The sequence below is a fragment of the Vicia villosa genome, linkage group LG1 (assembly GCF_029867415.1).
Source record: "Vicia villosa cultivar HV-30 ecotype Madison, WI linkage group LG1, Vvil1.0, whole genome shotgun sequence".
Taxonomy (NCBI): domain Eukaryota; kingdom Viridiplantae; phylum Streptophyta; class Magnoliopsida; order Fabales; family Fabaceae; genus Vicia; species Vicia villosa.
The window spans coordinates 118,944,638-118,964,731 of record NC_081180.1 but is presented as its reverse complement, the minus strand read 5'-3'; the positions used below and the strand labels follow the sequence as shown (position 1 = coordinate 118,964,731).

At 32.0% G+C, this 20,094-nt stretch overlaps 3 protein-coding genes and 1 long non-coding RNA gene across 5 annotated transcripts; 1 reads left to right on the top strand and 3 right to left on the bottom strand.

Moving 5' to 3' along the window:
- Positions 1-32: 32 nt before the first annotated feature.
- Positions 33-1,846, bottom strand: LOC131615545 (uncharacterized). Its single transcript, XR_009287867.1, has 3 exons — positions 1,715-1,846; positions 1,355-1,464; positions 33-209 (listed from the first exon to the last, which is right to left on the bottom strand). It is a non-coding gene; the product is annotated as an uncharacterized LOC131615545 (long non-coding RNA).
- Positions 1,847-6,678: 4,832 nt separating this feature from the next.
- Positions 6,679-10,271, bottom strand: LOC131643990 (uncharacterized). Its single transcript, XM_058914363.1, has 3 exons — positions 9,647-10,271; positions 8,284-8,451; positions 6,679-7,612 (listed from the first exon to the last, which is right to left on the bottom strand). Exons 1-3 carry the CDS (start codon positions 10,121-10,123, stop codon positions 7,406-7,408), a joined length of 852 nt encoding a protein of 283 aa, XP_058770346.1. The 5' UTR covers positions 10,124-10,271; the 3' UTR covers positions 6,679-7,405.
- A 3,155-nt stretch (positions 10,272-13,426) lies between these two features.
- LOC131643992 (peptidyl-prolyl cis-trans isomerase, chloroplastic-like) lies at positions 13,427-15,250 on the top strand. Its single transcript, XM_058914366.1, has 7 exons — positions 13,427-13,649; positions 13,770-13,913; positions 14,015-14,156; positions 14,245-14,333; positions 14,466-14,520; positions 14,606-14,691; positions 14,830-15,250. Exons 1-7 carry the CDS (start codon positions 13,581-13,583, stop codon positions 14,986-14,988), a joined length of 744 nt encoding a protein of 247 aa, XP_058770349.1. The 5' UTR covers positions 13,427-13,580; the 3' UTR covers positions 14,989-15,250.
- LOC131643991 (uncharacterized protein C24B11.05-like) lies at positions 15,194-17,557 on the bottom strand. Of its 2 annotated transcripts, XM_058914365.1 has the most exons (8): positions 17,476-17,557; positions 16,666-16,732; positions 16,498-16,563; positions 16,318-16,415; positions 16,106-16,231; positions 15,824-16,015; positions 15,668-15,733; positions 15,194-15,572 (listed from the first exon to the last, which is right to left on the bottom strand). In XM_058914365.1, the coding sequence occupies exons 2-8, from the start codon at positions 16,712-16,714 to the stop codon at positions 15,420-15,422; spliced, it is 750 nt and encodes a 249-aa protein (XP_058770348.1). In that variant the 5' UTR covers positions 16,715-16,732; positions 17,476-17,557; the 3' UTR covers positions 15,194-15,419. The 2 variants fall into 2 exon arrangements, with proteins under 2 accessions (XP_058770348.1, XP_058770347.1); XM_058914364.1 differs by lacking the exon at positions 17,476-17,557 and having other exon boundaries at positions 16,666-16,738.
- Between the last annotated feature and the right edge of the window lie 2,537 nt (positions 17,558-20,094).

Sequence of the window (20,094 nt, the reverse complement as noted above, 5' to 3'; positions counted from 1 at the left end):
AATAAGTGAATTCAATAAAGACTTTGGCTTATTGTTGTATACTTGTATGTACTAATTAAAATAAACATGAACTCAAAGTATTAAAAATAATTTTAAAAAACTAAGCAGGCCCTAAGACAAAGAAGCGTAATTAAAACAAAATAGAACTTACTCAAATGACTTAAATTGATTTGCCTTCAACTTGTTCACCTCACTGCTGAACACTGCCTCTGCAGTGTAAGAAATAAGAAGTCAAATGAAAGCATTGATATCTATAGTGAAATGTGAAAAAGAAAGAAACAAGTACACATTGAAAAACTAAGCAGGCCCTAAAATATTCAGCTAATGAATCATGGTGATAAAGCCATATATCACATTAAATTTGGTTATGTATAAGCCTTGCTGGATATAACAAAAATGGCCTCCAACTTTAAGATAGTATGAAGCGTTTTTGGTTTGATAGTGATTTTTACATTATGAGACAACAATTTCATACTACAATATTCTCTATAGTTGGATAATGATTTAGAAAAACCTTTTAACTATAATAATTGCATAAATAAAAACAAGATAACATGTACATGGCTTAAATTATTCATATATATGCCCTTAAGTTTTTTTTAATCAGCAAATGGAATTAATTAGAGAAGGTATAAGGCATGTCACAAAGCAAAAGTACATGATCATATACTTGTTACATCATGTAAACATATTTACATATACTCTCTCCTCTCATGATTACTACTATCACTACTTACTTCTCCACTGACCAATTCTTTGCATTTCACAGTAAAAGATACATAAAGGTCCTTCGGACCAGATTGCTACTAGCATTTTCTTGAGTTGCACCATTATATAGATCTTACTACAACACATTACAATTCTATATACAATTCTATAGTAATTAATTAGTATTATCAAATCATCTTTATAATGTTTTTGTATTAAGACTTGTTTATTTTCTTTTTAGAATGTTGAGGTTGAGGCTGAGAAATATTGTCCCTAAATTGATCATCTGAATTTTATTAAAACCATTTAGTTTTTTGTTTATTCATCATGAGAACAAAACACCATTACACCAGACAGAAACTAGCAGAAAGTTAAGCAACTCCTAAACAGCTATAGAAAGAAACTAACATAAAACAACCAATACAAATAACAAAAATGGGAATTACATAAAACATTCCAGAATAAGCCAAAGCTTAAAACACCCTGCAACCGAGCGGTAAAAAGCTTCAACATGAGTCATTCCATTAAATGGAAATGCTACTTAAATCAACGAAGTGCATATCAACACTATCATAAAGGCATGGAAATATATCTAAAATATACGAACAGAAGCATAAAGATAAGTTATTTAAGTTCTGAAAAATACCGTTGAACTCAACAAATGTAGCTCAGAACGATTAGTAGTGTTGTCTAATCTTTCAACGTTTCAAATGTAGCTCAGAACGATTAGTAGTGCAACAGAATCAGAAACAACACCTAACAATAAGATTGAGAGAGGAGAACGATTAGTAGTGTTGTCGAATCGGAAACGTCACTGAAAGTGAAGAACAATTAGGGACATAATCAAAATAGGAAACGAAACTGAAATAAGAGAAAGATTAGGGATTGTAAACAATGCATAAAACTGAAATAAACCTTGAATTTGTAAACAGCTCAGAAACAAATTAATTGAGGATTAGGGTTTATCAATTTCATGTTTATGAACTGAAACAACAATAAAACTTACCGACAATTAACGAAAGAGGAAAATTGGGGATTAGTGAATCTGAACTGAATGAGACGATTTCATGTTTCTTGAAGGAATTTTACGGCAGAGAAGAGAAGAAGTTTTATGACAGAGAAGAGAACTGAATGGAAGAAACTGGAAGATTGGGGGTTATCTGGAAAAAAAAAGTAAAATGAAAAATAAAGAGGGAAAAGAATAGCGCGTGAATGAAATAATCCCGCTTTTCTTAGCCACCGTTACACCGTGTCAAACTTGATTTCCTTAAATTTTTTATTTTTTTTATCCACGGTTAAATTAGGTGTGGCTATTAAATTGTGGTTGCTTGTAAAATGTTTTATCATAATAATTTATCCACGGTTTACCCGTGGCAAACTAACAAATTTAGCCACATTTATATAACCGTGGAAAATTAACCGTGGCTAATGAGCGAATTTTTGGTAGTGTTCATTTAAAAAGTTCTACAAACAAATTAAAAAATACAATGAAATTGTTCAAAGTCATCTTTACTAAATTATTTATATTAACTATAGTTCAGTATGTTTGTAACCCTCTACATATTCCAACATTCAATTTTAATCTTCAAAAACTTTTTCTTAGAATAATGGTTCCTCTATACATTTTTGTCTCTAATTTTAGTTCAAACTATTAACAAAACTGACATAGCGTGCCACGTGATAATTTAATATGACTAAACTCATACATATGTGACAGTGATATAATGGAAAAGATGTTGATGTGGTATGCCACGTAGCAAGCTTTATCCATCTTAAGGATTATTGTTAATTACCAATATACAAAAGGATAGTTCAATTGTCAATAAAGAAAACTATTCAATAATGTGAACGACGATCAAATTAGAGACCAAATTTTAATTTTATTAAAAAATTTCAATGATCTTCGTCACTTCCCACTCGTGTCTTCTTCAAACTCAAAAAACTTCATCATCACCATTACTCAAGAACAATAAATAATAACTCAACAACAACAACAATAAACCAAATTTAAAAGTGAAGTGTTGCGGGTTCGAATCAGTATTCCTACAATCGAATGTCTCTATATAACTACCATATGAGTTAGCTTAACGAGACTACTTCTATTTTCTATTTTCTATTTTTTATTATAGGTTATTTTGACACTTTAAAAATATTTAAAAAAGTATATAATTTAATTAGATGAGAGATAAAAAATCATAATAAAAAAGATAAAGTAAAAAAATTTAATAAAAAATTAAAAGTATAGTAAACAAATACATTAATAATTTTCCAATACTATAAAATGACTTATTATTTAATACAATTTCCCCTTAAATAATATATATATAATAAAAAATAGAAGAGGTAGTGATTAATAGTGTAAAAGAATAGACAAATAAATAAGAATAAAAAGTGTTGTAAAAACATGACCACCTATTCCACAATAAGCACCAAGACAACCTCCCCACAAATGTTGACCAACCAAACCAAATAAATTATGACGTTTGAAGCAAACTATATGGTCCCCATTTGGTCTCTTTTCAACGCTAATATATGATGAAATAAAGTGAAACAAACAAAAATCCATGACTTCATGGTACATCTTATAATAAAATAACAAAATAGTCATTTTATGAAGCCAATATATCTTCAATCAAAGTCTTCGCTCAGAAAATTCTTAATTTATACAGGGATAAGGAGCAAGACGACAATTATACAATAAAAACCTTCCACGTGAAATCATATCAAACAACACCATAGGCTTTGAGAATGAGTGACCACTATGGACATAGGATTATAATTAAAAAATAAGTATAAAGCATAAAAGTTGTAACGAAATGGAGCAGCTTTAAGGAGTATATTTGATGACGATATCCATATATATCTTCCAAAACCATATGCTAGTAATTAATTTAACAGCATATGTTTGTTCTTTGGGAAAAGAGGTTTAGGGTGACAAAATATAGTGAGGTAAAATAATTTATGGGCTGTTTGTGTAGTAGGTGGAAGTGAAATAAGAAATGGGAGTTGCATCACGTGTTTAAATGACATCAAGTCACCTAAAATATACAAGTATACTAACAAGAATTCTAAATTTTGTAAAGTTGTTTAGAATTGCATCTACTCCAAACAGTCAATTACTCAATTGTATCACGAACCTTTCTTCAATTTTTATTAACTACTTCCTCTTATATATATATATATATATATATATATATATATATATATATATATATATATATATATATATATATATATATATATATATATATATATATATATAAAATATGCGGAAATAATTAATAAGAATCGAAAAAAGTATCATAAAACAATTGAATATTTATTCTAAATAACTTCACAAAATTTTTTTCTGTATACTCTACTTTCTTTTTTAAGGTGATGTTAACGAATCCTGCTTTATATATATATATATATATATATATATATATATATATATATATATATATATATATATATATATATATATATATATATATATATATATATATATATATATATATATATATATATATATTATTTATAATATATATATATAATATATATATATATATATATATTATTTATAATATCAATTTTTTAGTAAAATTAAATAATATTAGTTATAAAATATTATTTTTATTTCTCAATTGTCCCTTAATTTGAAAAAATAAATTACCTCAAAGAATAATTAAAACAATGCAATTACTTTAAAAGAGATTAAGTAAGATTTGCTTGGAGTAGTTGTAACTTGTAAGTTTTTATTTTAAAATCAAACTAAGTTGATTTTCAAAACAACTTATAATAATACTTAAAAAAAATTCTATTTATTTTGAAATTATAATTATATTTAAAATCAATTTTTTTCAGTTAAAAGATAGTACACTGACGTGTAAAATAGTTTTACACTATCATCCAATACAAAGTCATCAATATGTCATGTCATTAAACTTTTTTTAAATAAAAGAAAGATTTAATTGAATATATAGTGGTGATTGATTGACAGTATAAAAATATTTTATATTGTGATTGTGAGTGTATCACTTTTTTTCTTTCTTTTTTTATATAAAAACACACACAAATGCAACTGAGGCACAATAAGTTACCCATCAAGAAATGTGATTGCAAAGCATAGCTCATCATTCATCAATTTGCGTGTTTTTGTAAATTTTGAGAAGATTTATGCATTCAAGACAACAAAAGGAGACTTAAGGTATATAGTGGTGATTCAAGATAGTGTAAAATAGTTTTACACTATCATCCAATACAAAGTCATCAATATGTCATGTCATTAAACTTTTTTTAAATAAAAGAAAGATTTAATTGAATATATAGTGGTGATTGATTGACAGTATAAAAATATTTTATATTGTGATTGTGAGTGTATCACTTTTTTTCTTTCTTTTTTTATATAAAAACACACACAAATGCAACTGAGGCACAATAAGTTACCCATCAAGAAATGTGATTGCAAAGCATAGCTCATCATTCATCAATTTGCGTGTTTTTGTAAATTTTGAGAAGATTTATGCATTCAAGACAACAAAAGGAGACTTAAGGTATTCTAGATAATGCCTATGAAGGTGTAGATAAAGTGAAGAAAGGGAAGCTCTGATATCTTAGAAGGCAGTATGAGTTGCTTGGCATGAAAAATAAAGAATCCATTGAGAATTTTTTTTTTACAAAATTGTAAACAACTGTCAATGCAATGAAGAACTATGGTGCTAAAGTTACTAGTCAACATATTATTGAAAAGTTTTTCAGGACCCTGACCTCTCAATTTGATCACATTGTTATGACAATTGAGGAGTCTAAGAATCTTTCAATAATATCAGTCAATGAATTGCATAATTTCTTTGATGTTTACGAATAGAGAATCAAAGATATAATGCAAATCAAGGTTCAACAACAAGCTTTGATTGCTCATGGTGGTGTCAAAAATAGTGGTCATTGGAACAAGAATTGTAAAGGCAAGGGAAAGTGGAAAGGTGAGATGAATAAGGGTAATGGAGAGTCTTCAAATGTTCACGACCACTGCAATGTTGATCATGATTAGGCTTAACAATCCAATAAAAGAAAGAACGACTCTTTCAAAAACAAGAATGGTGGTTACATGAAGTTTGATAAAAGCATGGTTCATTGGTATAATTGTGAGAAATGAGGACACATTGCCAAAGATTTCAAAACTTGCAAATGATGAAAGAAGAAGCGTGATAACAAGGCTTTATATGCTAAGTGTGAAATTTTGATTCAAATGATATATTAATCATAGTTACCACAAATTCTCACAAAAATAATTCGGATGTGTGGTCTTGATACTGGTTACTCTAAGCGCCTACTTGGCCATCCAATCCTATTAGAATTTGATGATAAGTTCATAAACACAATCAAAAGTTATATTATGGGAGAAGCAATATTTATTTATGCTTATGTGTTTAATACATTCCGAACAAGGAGATTATGAGACATCGCATCGGAAGAATTATTGTCAAGTAACAAGTCTGGTGTCAAACACTTATGGATTGTTTGAATCTTTATGTTACAGACATGTTTCAAATGAAAGAAGAAGGATGTTAGATGATAAAAGTGAGACATCGATCTTGATTGGCTATGATTCTAGAGGAGCATACAAATTATTTGATCCTCACCAACAAAAGATTGTCATCAATAAAGATGTCACTACAGATGAAAAAGCATGCTGAAATTGGGAAGGAATACCATATAAGAGGGTCACATTTCAATCAGATAATACGAATCAAGTTGTAAAGGATGAACCACCACCTAGAGATGAATCAAAGGCTGACAGAAGATCAGTAAGAACAAGACTCTGTTTCATGAGACTCAATGATCACGAGGTCCTTTCAGATAATGCAATCAGTGATAATGGAGAGTCGGTATATCTGGCTTTCATGGCAGACACCGAACCAATCACTTGGTAGGAGGCCTTTGCATATTCACAGTAGAGATTAAAAGAGCAGGATGAAATCAATGCTATAGAGAGAAATAACACATGGCCACGGCCACTTGTTGAGCTTCTTCCTCATAAGTCAATTAATTGGTGTATACATAAAAGGTACTGAAATCACAGATTTTGCTACTTGTCTCTATGTTGACGATGTTCCCATTACTAGAGGTATCATTGATATCATTGAGAAATTCCATATGTTCCCATTACTAGAGGTAACATTGAGAAATTCCATGAGACTCAAGGATGTGTTTGATATGAGTGACCTATGCAAACATCTCAAAAAACATTAATTGCACTAAATTCTCAATGTAAAATACTAGTACTATTTTATAACTAAAATGTTTTAGCACTATTATTTACTAATATAAATCCACCCCGGTTATAGTAACAACAACCATCATTCATCTACGAGTACTGCATTCTTATGTCAATCTTTTCAATGGGTGTGGTTATCTGTGTTGGTCAGCCAAACATTTCCAACTTCATGAATACCTGTGTTACAGACCTTTGCACTTACATAGCTTAAGTCCTACATTCAGCAGTATTTGAAACTGTTCCCAGTAGCAGAAAATAACAACTGGCACTTTCTCAAGTGAGTATAAAGGGTTCAAAGTAAATAACAGTGTGGTCCAGTCCAGAACTTGAACATAATTTAGGAACAGAATATGGCCAACCTTGCAACTTTACAAAGTGAGAATTGACACAATGAATTTGACTTGTAGTCATTTTTTCTATGATAATATTTACAAAACCTCATCCAAATTGATTTACATCCATGGTTCTGTCAGTAGCTTTCTGAGCTTCGCCTCTTACGGCTATAAGGTTCTTTTTTATCTCTTTACAAAGTCTACCCTCTATGAGCCCAACGGGCAACCACATCTTTGGCTTGACATCAACAACGTATGTAAGTGTCGTGTTAATCTCTCGTATTGGAGACTCGTCACTTCCACTGATGAACAGCTGCAAAACCATCATTGTCTAGGAAGTTAGCACTGTATTGGTGTCAACCTTGTTGAATATATGGTTTCAAAATCTCACAAACTTATGATCTTTCAAAGCAAAGTCGATGAACATGTATTGAAAATTGAGGAAGGTTGTCTTTGTGATGAGTGAGACTCATCAGAGTCAAGCCAAAAGCAAGCAAGATCCCTTTTTGTCAATATTGGTCAATAGTTTAAATTGCCAGTACAAAATTTGAGTTTCCAAGATATGATGGACATAGCCATTATCCATTCAAAATATTATGTCAATTTTCAAAACTAAGACCATGTTTGATTTAAGAAACAGCTTTCCTAGTTTTCTACTATAGTAATTTATTTTTCCTATTTTTGCTATTACTAGTATAAAAGTTACACATTTTTTCATCTTTTCCAAGACCAGCATAGGAAGTAGTGAAAATAATGGAAAACTGATTTTATGATTTTATACAAAATTTGGAAAATAGAAAACAAATAAAATGAAGGTATCAATTTTAAAGAAAAACAAAAAAAGTTTTCTCAAACCAATTCAGTCCTAAAAACATTTGAAAAATACAAGTGAAGTAGGAAAGTAACTAATTCGCACAAGTATGTATGATTTTTATGTTGGATCCAGAAGAATTCTAACAAGAAAGGAAGAAACAAAATTCCTACCTGTGAAATAGACCATTTTCCTTCAAAGAGTTGAAAATCCCCTTCAATCATCTTGAAGTCTATGTCACGCTTCATACCAGATGGAAGAGTCTCCAATTCTTTCTCGAAACAATCTATAACTCCTTTGGCATCAAATTTTAGCCCAAATGCCAAGCTCTGCTCTCCAATCTGTTCAGATGATAATGGGTCAGCAAATAAATGTATTTCAAACCAAATTCATGACCAAGGAAAAACATAGAAAGGATACCAGTTTGTAGTTAAGGGGGAAATAAAACCATGCTGTGAAGAAAGTAAATTAGACACAACCATACTTGGACATGATATGATCTAACTCCTTATACAATTTGACTTTAACCTAATATTAACACTAAGCATAACATGACCGACACAGTTTGAAAGTAAAACGATGCTTCAGCTGATGCTTCTTGCAAAGTGCTGTCAAATGTGGATTGTGGGAAGTAGAAGTTTGTTTGAATTTCACTACAAAACAGTGCTAGGTTGTTGCTATTTGACAATTTTGTGTATTCAATAATGTATTGTAGACTATGATACAGACACTCCGACACAGACACTGGAGCACGACACGACACAATAGTGTATTCAATATTTTGTATTCAATAAGCCTTTTATTTATATTGAAAATTTCAATAGCAAGGGTAAGGCCTAAGGTCCATTAAAGAGAAGCAAAAGCAAACTATAAAGTACTGAACTTATACTGAGGTCTGAGAGCATAAATTCTAATCAATTCATTTCACTTGTTAGATGTAACCGGTGTATTTGGCAACTCCGTATTTAGAACTATACAGGTCCTTTGGTAACTTCTAATGATAGAGTTCACATAAAACGGCTCTGCTAAAGAAGGAGGAAGTTTCCTCCCTACTACTTTCATATTTGGAATCACCGTGAATTTGCTGAAATCAAGTTGGTAACATGATTTCACTCAAATTTCAACGTGTGTTTGATTCCCTAGTGATTTAATGGCACAGTGGGGGCAAATTAGAATCTTGCAATAGTAGCTTCTCTTCTATGTGTCTTGAGAAACAAGAAAATGAAATTCCACTAGAAAACCAAAAACCAACACAGAGTGTAGTTTTTTGGCATAATCACCTCGAGTTCGACAAAATAAGAGTAGCACCCAGCAAATCTACCAAACTTTCCAATTCAAACATGCAACTAAACTTATATACCTTATAAATATAATACAAGCCCTTGTAAGAGCTGTGTTGTGTCCAATAAAAATAATCTCTGAATCACTCCAATTCTCAAACTTTACCTCCCAATTTGAAAGTTATTAACAAAAAGTATTAGGAGACATAATTCCAAAAACATGCAACAAAACTTTAAGATCGAGAGAAGAAATAACCTGCAAAAGTCTCGCAAAATTGGGACTCTTTTGGATCAATTTACTAAGAGCAAGTCCAGGAATAAAATCCGCCAACCTCTCATAATCCGTCAAAATACCCCAAACGGAATCAAGCGAAGCGTCAATTGAAATCCTAGACTCAATTCTGCGTGAATTCTTCTCAAGCTTGGTGACCTCTATGAAAACCCCATCCTCAACCAACGAATCTAACTCTTGAACTTCGTTATCCTCTGTAACCAACAAATTCCCGGAATCGTCTTCGTCGTCTTCATAAGTGATTGGGTTGTTGGATTTGGAAGCTGGATAGAAGGAAGGAGTGGTTTTGGAGGTGAAGGAGCGTGGTGTGGTGGAGAGGGTTTTGTTGAAATGAAAAGGGTGAGAGGATAAAAGGGTGGAGGAATGGGTAATGGAAATAATGGAAGTGGGTGATGGTTGAGGGAATAGGAAAGCTTCCGTGGAGAGTGGAATCGCGCGCATTGTTGTATTCTTTTCTCTTTTGCTATATATTCTCCTCTCTTATTTAACTATATTTCTCATCATACCACACCATCTTGTAATTCTCGCCCACAGTTTAAAGTCCTCGGGTGGAAATTTCCACTGAAGAGAAAACTTACATAACTTCTCGGGGAATATTTTTTTTGACTGCCATATTGTTTTCAGTAATCAAGACACTGGTATTTATTGTTGTTCAATTTATTGTTCTCAAAATCACCACAAACTATCGATGAAAATAATATGTTTGACTAACAATAATTAAGAAACAACCGAGGTAAGTCTTCATAGACATTTCATGCTTTTGAAATCTTTCCTTCACTATTCTCTTGTTTCATTTTCATACTCTCCAGTAGAATCATATATTCTTATTTGATGATAAAGTAAAAAAAAATTACATTGACAATGCATCTTCATTAAAGTCAAAAATAAAAAAAATAAAGCTGAAATATAGTTTAATAATATATATAATAACACATGGATCCCTTGAAAGTCAACGGATACATGTAGTTGAAGAGAATTAACAGATACATGTAGTTGAAGTCACGTGTATGTGGAAGAGAGAGCTTCCACATGAGGGGGAGCATTGTGTAAGACTCAGTCAACGGATACAGGTAGTTGAAGAGAATCAACAGATACATGTAGTTGAAGTCAAGTGTATGTGGAAGAGAGAGCTTCCACATGAGGGGGAGTATTGTGTAAGACTCACACTTGAGGGGGAGTGTTGAGAATCAAGTGTGAGTGTGGATAATAGTCCGACATTGGAAATTCATGTGGTGACTTGAGAGCATATATAAGTGGGAGAACCCACTCACCTATTACCTTAAGGTTTTAGGTGGAGAAGTGGTGTGTCTCCCACAAAGGTGTGTTGCTCAAAGGAATATCCCGAAAATTATCAATGCTCCCGAACTCGACCCTCCCCCGATGTTGCGCTGACAATGGTATCAGAACCTTTGGTTCGAGAAAAGAGACCGGCTAAAACTTGTAGTTGAAAGCACTACTGGTTCAGCATCTTGATCACATAATTTCTCGAACAAGTCTTTGTTTGGAGTCATGTGCCAAGTGCAACCTGAATCCATTATCCACTCTCTTCTCGAGTCACTGCTTGAAACCACAAGAACATCAGATGATTCGAAATCATCTTGAACAATGGCTGCATTGCCATTATCCTTACCTCCACGATATTTCAGGCGTTCAGGGCACACCTTTCTTGTGTGACCCTCCTTCTTACAATGATAGCATCGAATGCCAGATGCTTCGCCACTGTAAGACTTCGACTGGCTTTTGCCCTTCTTCTTGTCAAACTTACCATCCTTTCGTAAGAGTTTTCCTTTAACGGCCAAACCTTCGCCAACAGTCGAAGGTTTATGCTCCTTTCGTTCGTTCAGGTCCTTTGAATATAGGGCTGATTGAACTTCTTCAAAGGTCAGGGGCTCCCTTCCATACAGGAGAGTTTCTTTGAAGTGAGCATGTGATCGAGGCAAAGCGCACAATAGTAACAGCGCTTGATCTTCATCATCGATCTTTACATCAATATTTTCAAGATCAAGAATCAGCTTGTTGAACATATCCAACTGCTCAGCTAACACTTTGTCTTCAACCATCTTGAATGAGTATAAAGCTTGCTTCAGGTAGAGTCGATTTACCAGTGATTTGGTCATATACAAACTTTCAAGTTTTGCCCATAACCCTGATGCCATCGTCTCCTTTGATACCTGTCATAGAACCTTATCACCAAGGCTCAACAGAATTGCGCTGTGTGCTTTCTCGATCATAGTTGTCTTCTCCGCTGCTGTTAATTCAGCATTCATGGCTGCCTCTCCCTTCAACGCTTCCAAACAACCCTGCTGAACCAGTAGGGCTTTCATCTTCAAGCGCCACAGACCGAAATCATTCACTCCGGTGAATTTTTCAATCTCATACTTTGTTGAAGGCATCTTCTCCATGCTCACCGCACCAATTTGTTGTGAAAAACGATACCAATAACAAAGTATAATAAAAATTAGGGAAGAGAAGAAGAACACAAGAATTGGTTATAACTGTTATTCTTTTACTTTCTCTTAAAACAAGATTACAAGTTTACAAGAATAACAAATAACCTCTCTCACCCTTAATTAGGATTTGAAGCTTAGCAATGATGAGAGACTAGTATGTTATTTATAATAAAACCTAACATACTAACTAATGGACTTTTTCCACAAGGCCCATTACACAAGCCAACTTAATAAACAAGATAACTTAACAAATTAGAGTTTAAACACTAAAACCTAACTTAACATGCTAACAACCCTAGCATCTTCGACATAAGCATGTGAATAACCTTCGACTTCATGCTTAATCCTGTCGAACCAAGAAGCTACCCTTCGACCATACTAGAGTTCGATCCAATATCTCACACAAACATACAGTTTTATTCAAACATTTTTCACTCTCACTCTTTTTAATAATATATATATATATATATATATATATATATATATGAGAAATGCTAACGACACTCTCTCCAACACTCTCCTTCTTATTGGTTCAAACATGTGTGGGTCCTACCACTTTATGTGGGATCCATTTCCAAAATGAGGGACCCACACATGTTCTAACCAATAAGAAAGTGAGTGTTGGAGAGAGTGTTGAAAAGAGAGTGTTGCTAGCACTCCTCATATATATATATATATATATATATATATATATATATATATATATATATATATATATATATATATATATATATATATATATATAGATATATATATATATATATATATATATATATATGAGTTTAATGGATATACACTGACAGTGTAAAACAGTTTTACACTGTCATCCAATAGAAAACAACCAATTTGTCGTGTCATTAAAATTTTTTAAAGATAAAAGTGTGATGGAATTGGATATATGGTTGTGATTGGTTAACAGTGTAAAACTATTTTACACTGTCAGTGCATCACCCCTTTTCTCTCTCTCTCTATATATATATATATATATATATATATATATATATATATATATATATATATAAAAGAATATTTACTATAAATTATTAAAAAAAATGATACATCACTAGAGATATGTTATTATGTTAATAATGCATGTTCTTTAGTTAAGCTGAAATGAATTTTATTAAAAGAAATAAATAAAAATTAAAAAATTCTAATTTTATAAATGAAATTATAATTTTTTATAAGAAAAAAATTTCAAAGTCATTTTAAATCATTTATCGAAATATATTATTAAAAAACATTTATCTGGCAGAAAAAAAAAAAGACAAAATCACTTTATCCTTGAAGATAACACAGTGCGGTTGTGTTGTGTGCTTTAACTTTAAGGTTTCAGCTTAAGTGAGAGAACAGAAGCAACAAGATAAACCTGAGTGCGAAGATTAGGTGTGAGATCCAGAAACTGTTGTACCATATTTCCCACCCAAAAAACTCATTTTTCTTCTTCAATGGCTTCTTCATTCTCAACTCAGCTGGTGCAGAGTCAGAACCTACTTCCTCGCTTTCATGCTGTCCAGGTTACTCTTTTTTCATACTCATTTCATCTTCCATGCCTCAAGAGAATGTGTTATTAAAAGTTTTCTATCAGTCTATATTATTAATGGAAAAATTTTGTTGTACATTTCGTTTCTGCTTAGAGGAAGCCACAAGTAGTTTGTAGCATTGGATGCAGCAAATTGTCATCAAGATATCATTATGCGCCAAGGCTTTCTGTTTCACAACAATCTAAAGCCAAATCAGTCACTTCTCGGAGAATAACATGTGCTAGTGCTCAGGGAGATGTAAGTGTTTCATCTAAAAGTCAGAAATAATTACTAGTAGAGTAGTAGTTGCTTTAATTGAAAAAAGATTTGATTCATAACTTTGGTTCTGTTGTTTCTAGGTTGCGGAGCTGCAAGCTAAAGTGACAAGCAAATGTTTCTTTGATATAGAAATTGGAGGTGAATCTGCTGGAAGGATTGTAATTGGTCTATTCGGAGATGCTGTTCCCAAAACAGTTGAGAATTTCAAGACTTTGTGTATAGGTAAACAGTCAAAAGTTGTATGAGTATCGCGGTCGAATGTGTTATGTGACATATTGTGTTATTTAGCAGTTGAATAATATTTGTGCAGGAACGAAAGGATATGGTTACCAAGGAAGCTTCTTCCATCGTATAATACCAAATTTCATGATTCAGGGAGGTGACTTCACCGAAGGAAATGTGAGTACTCTTGTATTTCGTTAGTATGCTCGCATGAACATAAATTAAGCCGCGCACTTCAATGGATGTGCGTGCATGATGTTAAGGTTGATGATGTTTGTTTGACTTCAAATATGTTTTAATTGGATGCAGGGAACTGGTGGAGTCAGTATCTTTGGTTCTAAATTTGAAGATGAGAATTTTGATTGTACGTCTCTTGTCGTGCTTTTGATTGTTAATATTGAAATTTAAATTACTTATTAGTAATCGGTATTCAAAGTTTTTCCTTGCAGTGAAGCATGTTGGTCCTGGAGTTTTGAGCATGGCGAATGCTGGTCCTAATACTAATGGCAGTCAGTTTTTTATATGCACTGTACCGGTGAGATACATGTGTCCATATTCTACCACTTTAAGAAATAACGCGCGCACACACACACAAACATTGTTTGAAGATTGTTTTAGTTCGTTTAGATTTAGGTTTTGATACTAAGTATTTGCTGTGATTTTCATGATGTAGACTCCATGGTTAGACAATCGCCATGTTGTGTTTGGACATGTCATTGAAGGACTGGATATTGTGAAGCAACTCGAATCACAGGAGACAAGCAGCTATGACAATAGTCCCAAGAAACAGTGCAAAATTGCCAAGTCTGGAGAACTGCCTTTAGATGGTTGATCTTTACTCCAAAGTGCTGTACATTCTTCCGACTGTCGAGTGCAATTCAGTATTGGAGGGTGTTTCGTGAGGGAGTTGTTCGATTCATGTTTTTGAATTGTCATTGCTCTCTCCCGTAGTTAAAATTTAATGTTACTGAAAGGGCATTTGGTGAATAATTTTGTTAAGAGAGATACATGACCTATATTTTGTGATACCAAAATCCTTAAACAGTAATTGTCATTTTCTATTATAAATTTATGCTTAAGAACTTTGCATCTAATAGTCTCGCATCCATTTCGTGATGCCATTTGCAAGATTAATACATTTAAGCACCACTATACTGTGGAGACAGTTGCAACATTATTGTAATTTTGATAGACAAAATTCTGCTGAGGCGAAACTCTTGATTTGTCAGATAATCTTACTAAAATATTTCATCGAAGCAAAACCTATGCGTGGACGGTAGCTTCAACTGCAAGCGATTGGATTAGTTGCTGTTGGTTGCCTTCTTCAACCTCCCATATTTCAGGTAGCGCTTCTCTGATATTATGAATGCTGTTGAGAGCATGGTCTGCACCGGGCACTAAATCTGAACGACCGACCTGCCATCAATATGTTGTTACTTGTTAGCTTGCATTGCATATGATAGCAGTAATTAAGTAGATTTTTTCGCAGATAGAAAATTATAGTATCTTACAATCACAGTGTGAAATCCAGCTACTTTTCCACTTGCAACATTTCTAGCACTGTCATCAAAGAAAATCTGCAGAAGATATAAGAGAACTATATCATGCATTGATTCCAAGAGTTTTCAAGCCTAGGGACGAAAATACATACAAATAATCAGTTTTACCGTTTTCTTTGGATCCACTTTCGCGATTCTAATAGCAGCCTCAAAGGCTTCAACAGAAGGTTTGCAGAGGATTTCTCGACAAGAGTTGAGAGGGTTAAGTGTTTCAAAGCATATGATGCCCTCAAAGCAGTCTTCCAAGCCAAGCCTGCTGAGAACTTCAATAGCATGCGCGTGATCTGCATTGGTGAATATCTGCAAATAACATCGAGTATTTGAATAATATTATGTAATGCTCTTGATGAAAAAAAAACAAACTGATATGGAAAGTTTTTCGTGACATACTATTTTACGCTGAGGCATGGAAAGAAGAAGGTTCCTTAACACTAAATCTTGCTTTAGTTTCTCATATGGTAATCTTCCATGCACATAAGCATGAAACTCATCATTATCAAACTCGTAACCAAGGGCCTGATAATAGGAGATTAAAGTTACAACTCAAAAAAAGAAAAAGAAATTACGACGAGAAAACCGAGGTTAATGTCAAATCTACATACCTTCATTCCTGCCATAGTTGTTCCATGTTCGAGATACAAATCTAGACACATCTTTGATACTTTACTTTCTTCAATATGCAAGTGTTCTAACATATATTCTGCAAACAAGATTTATTAACTATAGTACTTCTATTACATATACATATGAAATAATTTGAAATAAATTATTTATGTGTGTACCTATGATATTCTTGCGACATGCCAAATTGATCCCTAAGCTCAATGGGTAGAGAGTGTCATCCATATCTATTGTTACCAACATGTGGAACCAAAATCAATACAACCAATTCAAAAGGCAGAAAGGTAATAATATACTTTTTATAAAACAAGCATGAGTATGCATCATACCAAAAAGCAGGCACTCATATTTGACTCCAGCAATCCTGCAACTACTCATCTTGAATGAGCTTTGAATCTGCATAAAAATTTCAGTAACCAAAATTTAAATTTTCTCTTGTTCTTTCTCCAAGGCAAGTCTTGAAATCTTTAGTTCAAGAATACTTGTTGCAGTAGTAGTTTAATACTAGTAAGATTTAGTTCAGAATTTTCAAATTTGAATTTCAATATTTTTAGGATAAGATTTAGGTTGGAACAGAATTTACCTATTCAATAGGATTATTATCATTTAAATTTAAATGATAGTAATTATAGCTAAAGGTAGTTACTATTAACCTAACTTAATTAGGACTTTTCTTTTACTATAAGCCTATTTAAAGGCATTGAGATTGGCAATAAAAACCATCAATAATTATTATAAAAAAGTATTTGTGAATTTAAGAAGAGGCTCGGTCAAGGATGAGTCCGCTTCTGTCTTCACAGGTCGAAGTAAAGCTTCTACCGCGTCTAGGACTGTGTTAACACGATCCAAAACAAAGGGATATAACAATAAGAGGCACCATATTTAAAGTTTCATGAATATAACCGAAAAGTCTTAAATAGAAAAGCTACTAATAAAGTAGTTTCAAAACAAGACTAGCAAAATCTAAGCCATCAACACACCAAACTTGACCATAAGAAAGACAAACATGATCATAAAATTCAAAGCAAGGAACATTGTCCATCAATTATATGGACCATATAATAAAATAATATCAAAACTTCATGCATGTTATTAACAATACCAAAACCTTAGTAAAGCAAAATTAAACGAAACATTACCTGAACCTTAAGCTATGGTGTTTGATTGTAACTCCTATGAAGCATGAATTGGTTGTAGCAAACAAAATTGTATTTATACATACGTGTGTATGATGAATATTTGAAGGAGGACCCACCACTATACCGAATGTGCGAGCTTACTCGGTTTCTGAGGTGTTGAGCATCATTACTTTTCAATTGTTATATACTTAATCATCTAACATTGTCATTTTCCTTGCCATAATTGATCTTTTCTTAATCTGATATTTATATGACTCACTAGTTAGTTACATTTAATTATAAATTTTATGTTTCATTGATATTATTTTTTTTATTGAAGATGTTATGGTCTATCCGGTAACACCCACAAATAATACCTAATAACTAGTGTTAAAGAGAAATGTACACGGAATAGATAGGTCATCATGTTTATCTAGGACGCACAATCACACTCTCCATCACATCTCTTATGTAGTTATGTTGAATCTAATTGTACGATAACCCGCACAAAGCGCCAAATCATGGATAAATAGTTTTAATCGTCTATATTATATTAAGTCATTTCAAATATTCAATTCATTTCCACTCACAAATTGTTTTTTCACTCGGTTAGTAACTTGTGCGTAACATGTGCGTTAGAGTTATAACTTTGTAGGTTCAAACGTGTCTGAGCTCCACTCTATCACTTCATCAATTATCTTTGGTTCTCTGAACGAAACAATGATATCGTATGAGGTAATTCGAAGTTTGTCCTGTGTTCCTTTACATTCAGACTAAGAATAATTTATATACAACACTCTTTTCTAACAGACAAAACTATGAGAATTCTCACACCTAAAACGGACAATACCTAATAACTCAAGTAGCTCAAACCTAGATTAGCCGGAACTGAAGATATACTAGTATTTTATAAGTATAACTTTATGGTCCATTGCATGTGGTGCTTGCACCGTCCCATGTGCCACCAGATATACATTGGATCAAAGGATGGGAGCAGTTTATGCTGCTTTGCAACCCTTGTATCAAAGAAAAGGAAGGCATATTCTAGTTGAATTGTGAAGATGAGGTTTATTCTTTAACTGCAATGGAATATACAACTATATAGCATCATTGATATGATCATAATAAAGCATATGATTTGTTGAAATGGTTGTTGTTTAATGTTCTTTTGGTCCAAATCAGATGCCACCACCTTTGTTAGGTTTGCCTGCTTTACTAGTTGAAGCCGAATCATCGCCACTACTGCTTTTTCATATTAATGAGATCAATAAAAGTGGTGAGTATAAAGTGTGGGAAATTTTAACCCAAAAAAAAAAAATTATGTTTGGTTTAATTTTTAGAAATGTCAAAAGTAATTTTAAAAGTGTACAATTAATTTTGGATAATTTTAAAATATTTGATTAGACAAAAGTATAATTAACTTTACTTCAAGAATTGATTTTGGATGATTTTTACAGTGTAATTTATTGTTTAACTCACTTTTACATAAATGTATTCAAATATAAATTAATTCTGTTAAATTTAATTTTTGATAAAATCAATTCTACCAAACTCTGTGTTAGAATTAATTTTGTCCACCGTAAATCCAAACATACTCGAAAATGCTAGAAAGAAGTAAAATTGAAAATAAAATAATTTTTTTATTTGTGTTTATAAGAGAAAATAAAATTACCCAAAAGTAACAAAAATAACAATTAAAGTTTCATTTATTTTTTTAAGAAAATTGTTTTAGTTTTATATACAAATAATAAGATAAGAGAATTTGCAAATAAATAATTGTGCAATAGTTTTTTAAATATTAATGATATTAAATGATTTATTATAATCATATTTAAGAATTTATTATTCTTAATTATTATTATTTCATTTTATAATGAATCACCTTTAGAATTTCATATGTTGTTTTAAAAAATAAAAATAAAAAATATTTTCATAAAATATTTGGGTTCTAAGCTGTGTTCAAATTCAAAGTCAAGGCTAATATAAAAACATTTTAAACATCTCATTCAAAGAGTCTATTCAACACATGTTGAATCTAGAATGTACTTTATTCATTAAATCTCTTACCATTGGCATCCCCAAATATGTTTTCTTTACTTACCTAAACAAACCCATGTACTGCCCTTCCATGTTTTTTAATAAGCAAAGAAATTATGATTAAAATAAAGCTTCTAGCACAAGGCATACTAGAAATAAGGCACACTAGAAATACAAATAATTCAAAATAGATTATCGGAAAAAAAAACAAATAATTCAAAATAAACACCAACCTTCTAATACACACAGACGCCAATAAAATTCCATGCAAAATTTTAGAAAATTTTACTTTTGTTATTCTTTATTGTTTTTAACCATTTTACTTTTTATTATTCACAAAAATAATCAAAAAATTGTATCCCTATGCACGTCTTCCAGAACATTTTTTTGCAAGTCATCCGATAAGAAAAAATTACAAATCGAAACACTTTCACAAAGACTTCCGGTTTACATAAATGTGTCATGGAAGACTTTAATATAGTGATGAGGATTCATTATAGACCACATAAAAGTGTCGGTGCAATCACACTCATTCAAAAGTGTTGGTTCAATCACACCCGTTCAGAAATGTCGGTTCAACCACACCCATTCAAACTTAAATCG

Excerpts from the sequence above, each read along its gene's own strand:
- LOC131643990 (XM_058914363.1), bottom strand. The coding sequence starts at position 10,123 with ATGCGCGCGATTCCACTCTCCACGGAAGCTTTCCTATTCCCTCAACCA. Across the intron at positions 8,452-9,646 it reads ATTTTGCGAGACTTTTGCAG|ATTGGAGAGCAGAGCTTGGC; the intron begins GTTATTTCTTCT and ends TCATCTGAACAG. Across the intron at positions 7,613-8,283 it reads GAAAATGGTCTATTTCACAG|CTGTTCATCAGTGGAAGTGA; the intron begins GTAGGAATTTTG and ends ATGGTTTTGCAG.
- LOC131643992 (XM_058914366.1), top strand. The coding sequence starts at position 13,581 with ATGGCTTCTTCATTCTCAACTCAGCTGGTGCAGAGTCAGAACCTACTT. Across the intron at positions 14,157-14,244 it reads TTTCAAGACTTTGTGTATAG|GAACGAAAGGATATGGTTAC; the intron begins GTAAACAGTCAA and ends ATATTTGTGCAG. Across the intron at positions 14,334-14,465 it reads GTGACTTCACCGAAGGAAAT|GGAACTGGTGGAGTCAGTAT; the intron begins GTGAGTACTCTT and ends AATTGGATGCAG.
- LOC131643991 (XM_058914364.1), bottom strand. The coding sequence starts at position 16,738 with ATGCAGATTCAAAGCTCATTCAAGATGAGTAGTTGCAGGATTGCTGGA. Across the intron at positions 15,734-15,823 it reads AAGTGGATCCAAAGAAAACG|ATTTTCTTTGATGACAGTGC; the intron begins GTAAAACTGATT and ends TATCTTCTGCAG. Across the intron at positions 15,573-15,667 it reads CTGGATTTCACACTGTGATT|GTCGGTCGTTCAGATTTAGT; the intron begins GTAAGATACTAT and ends TATTGATGGCAG.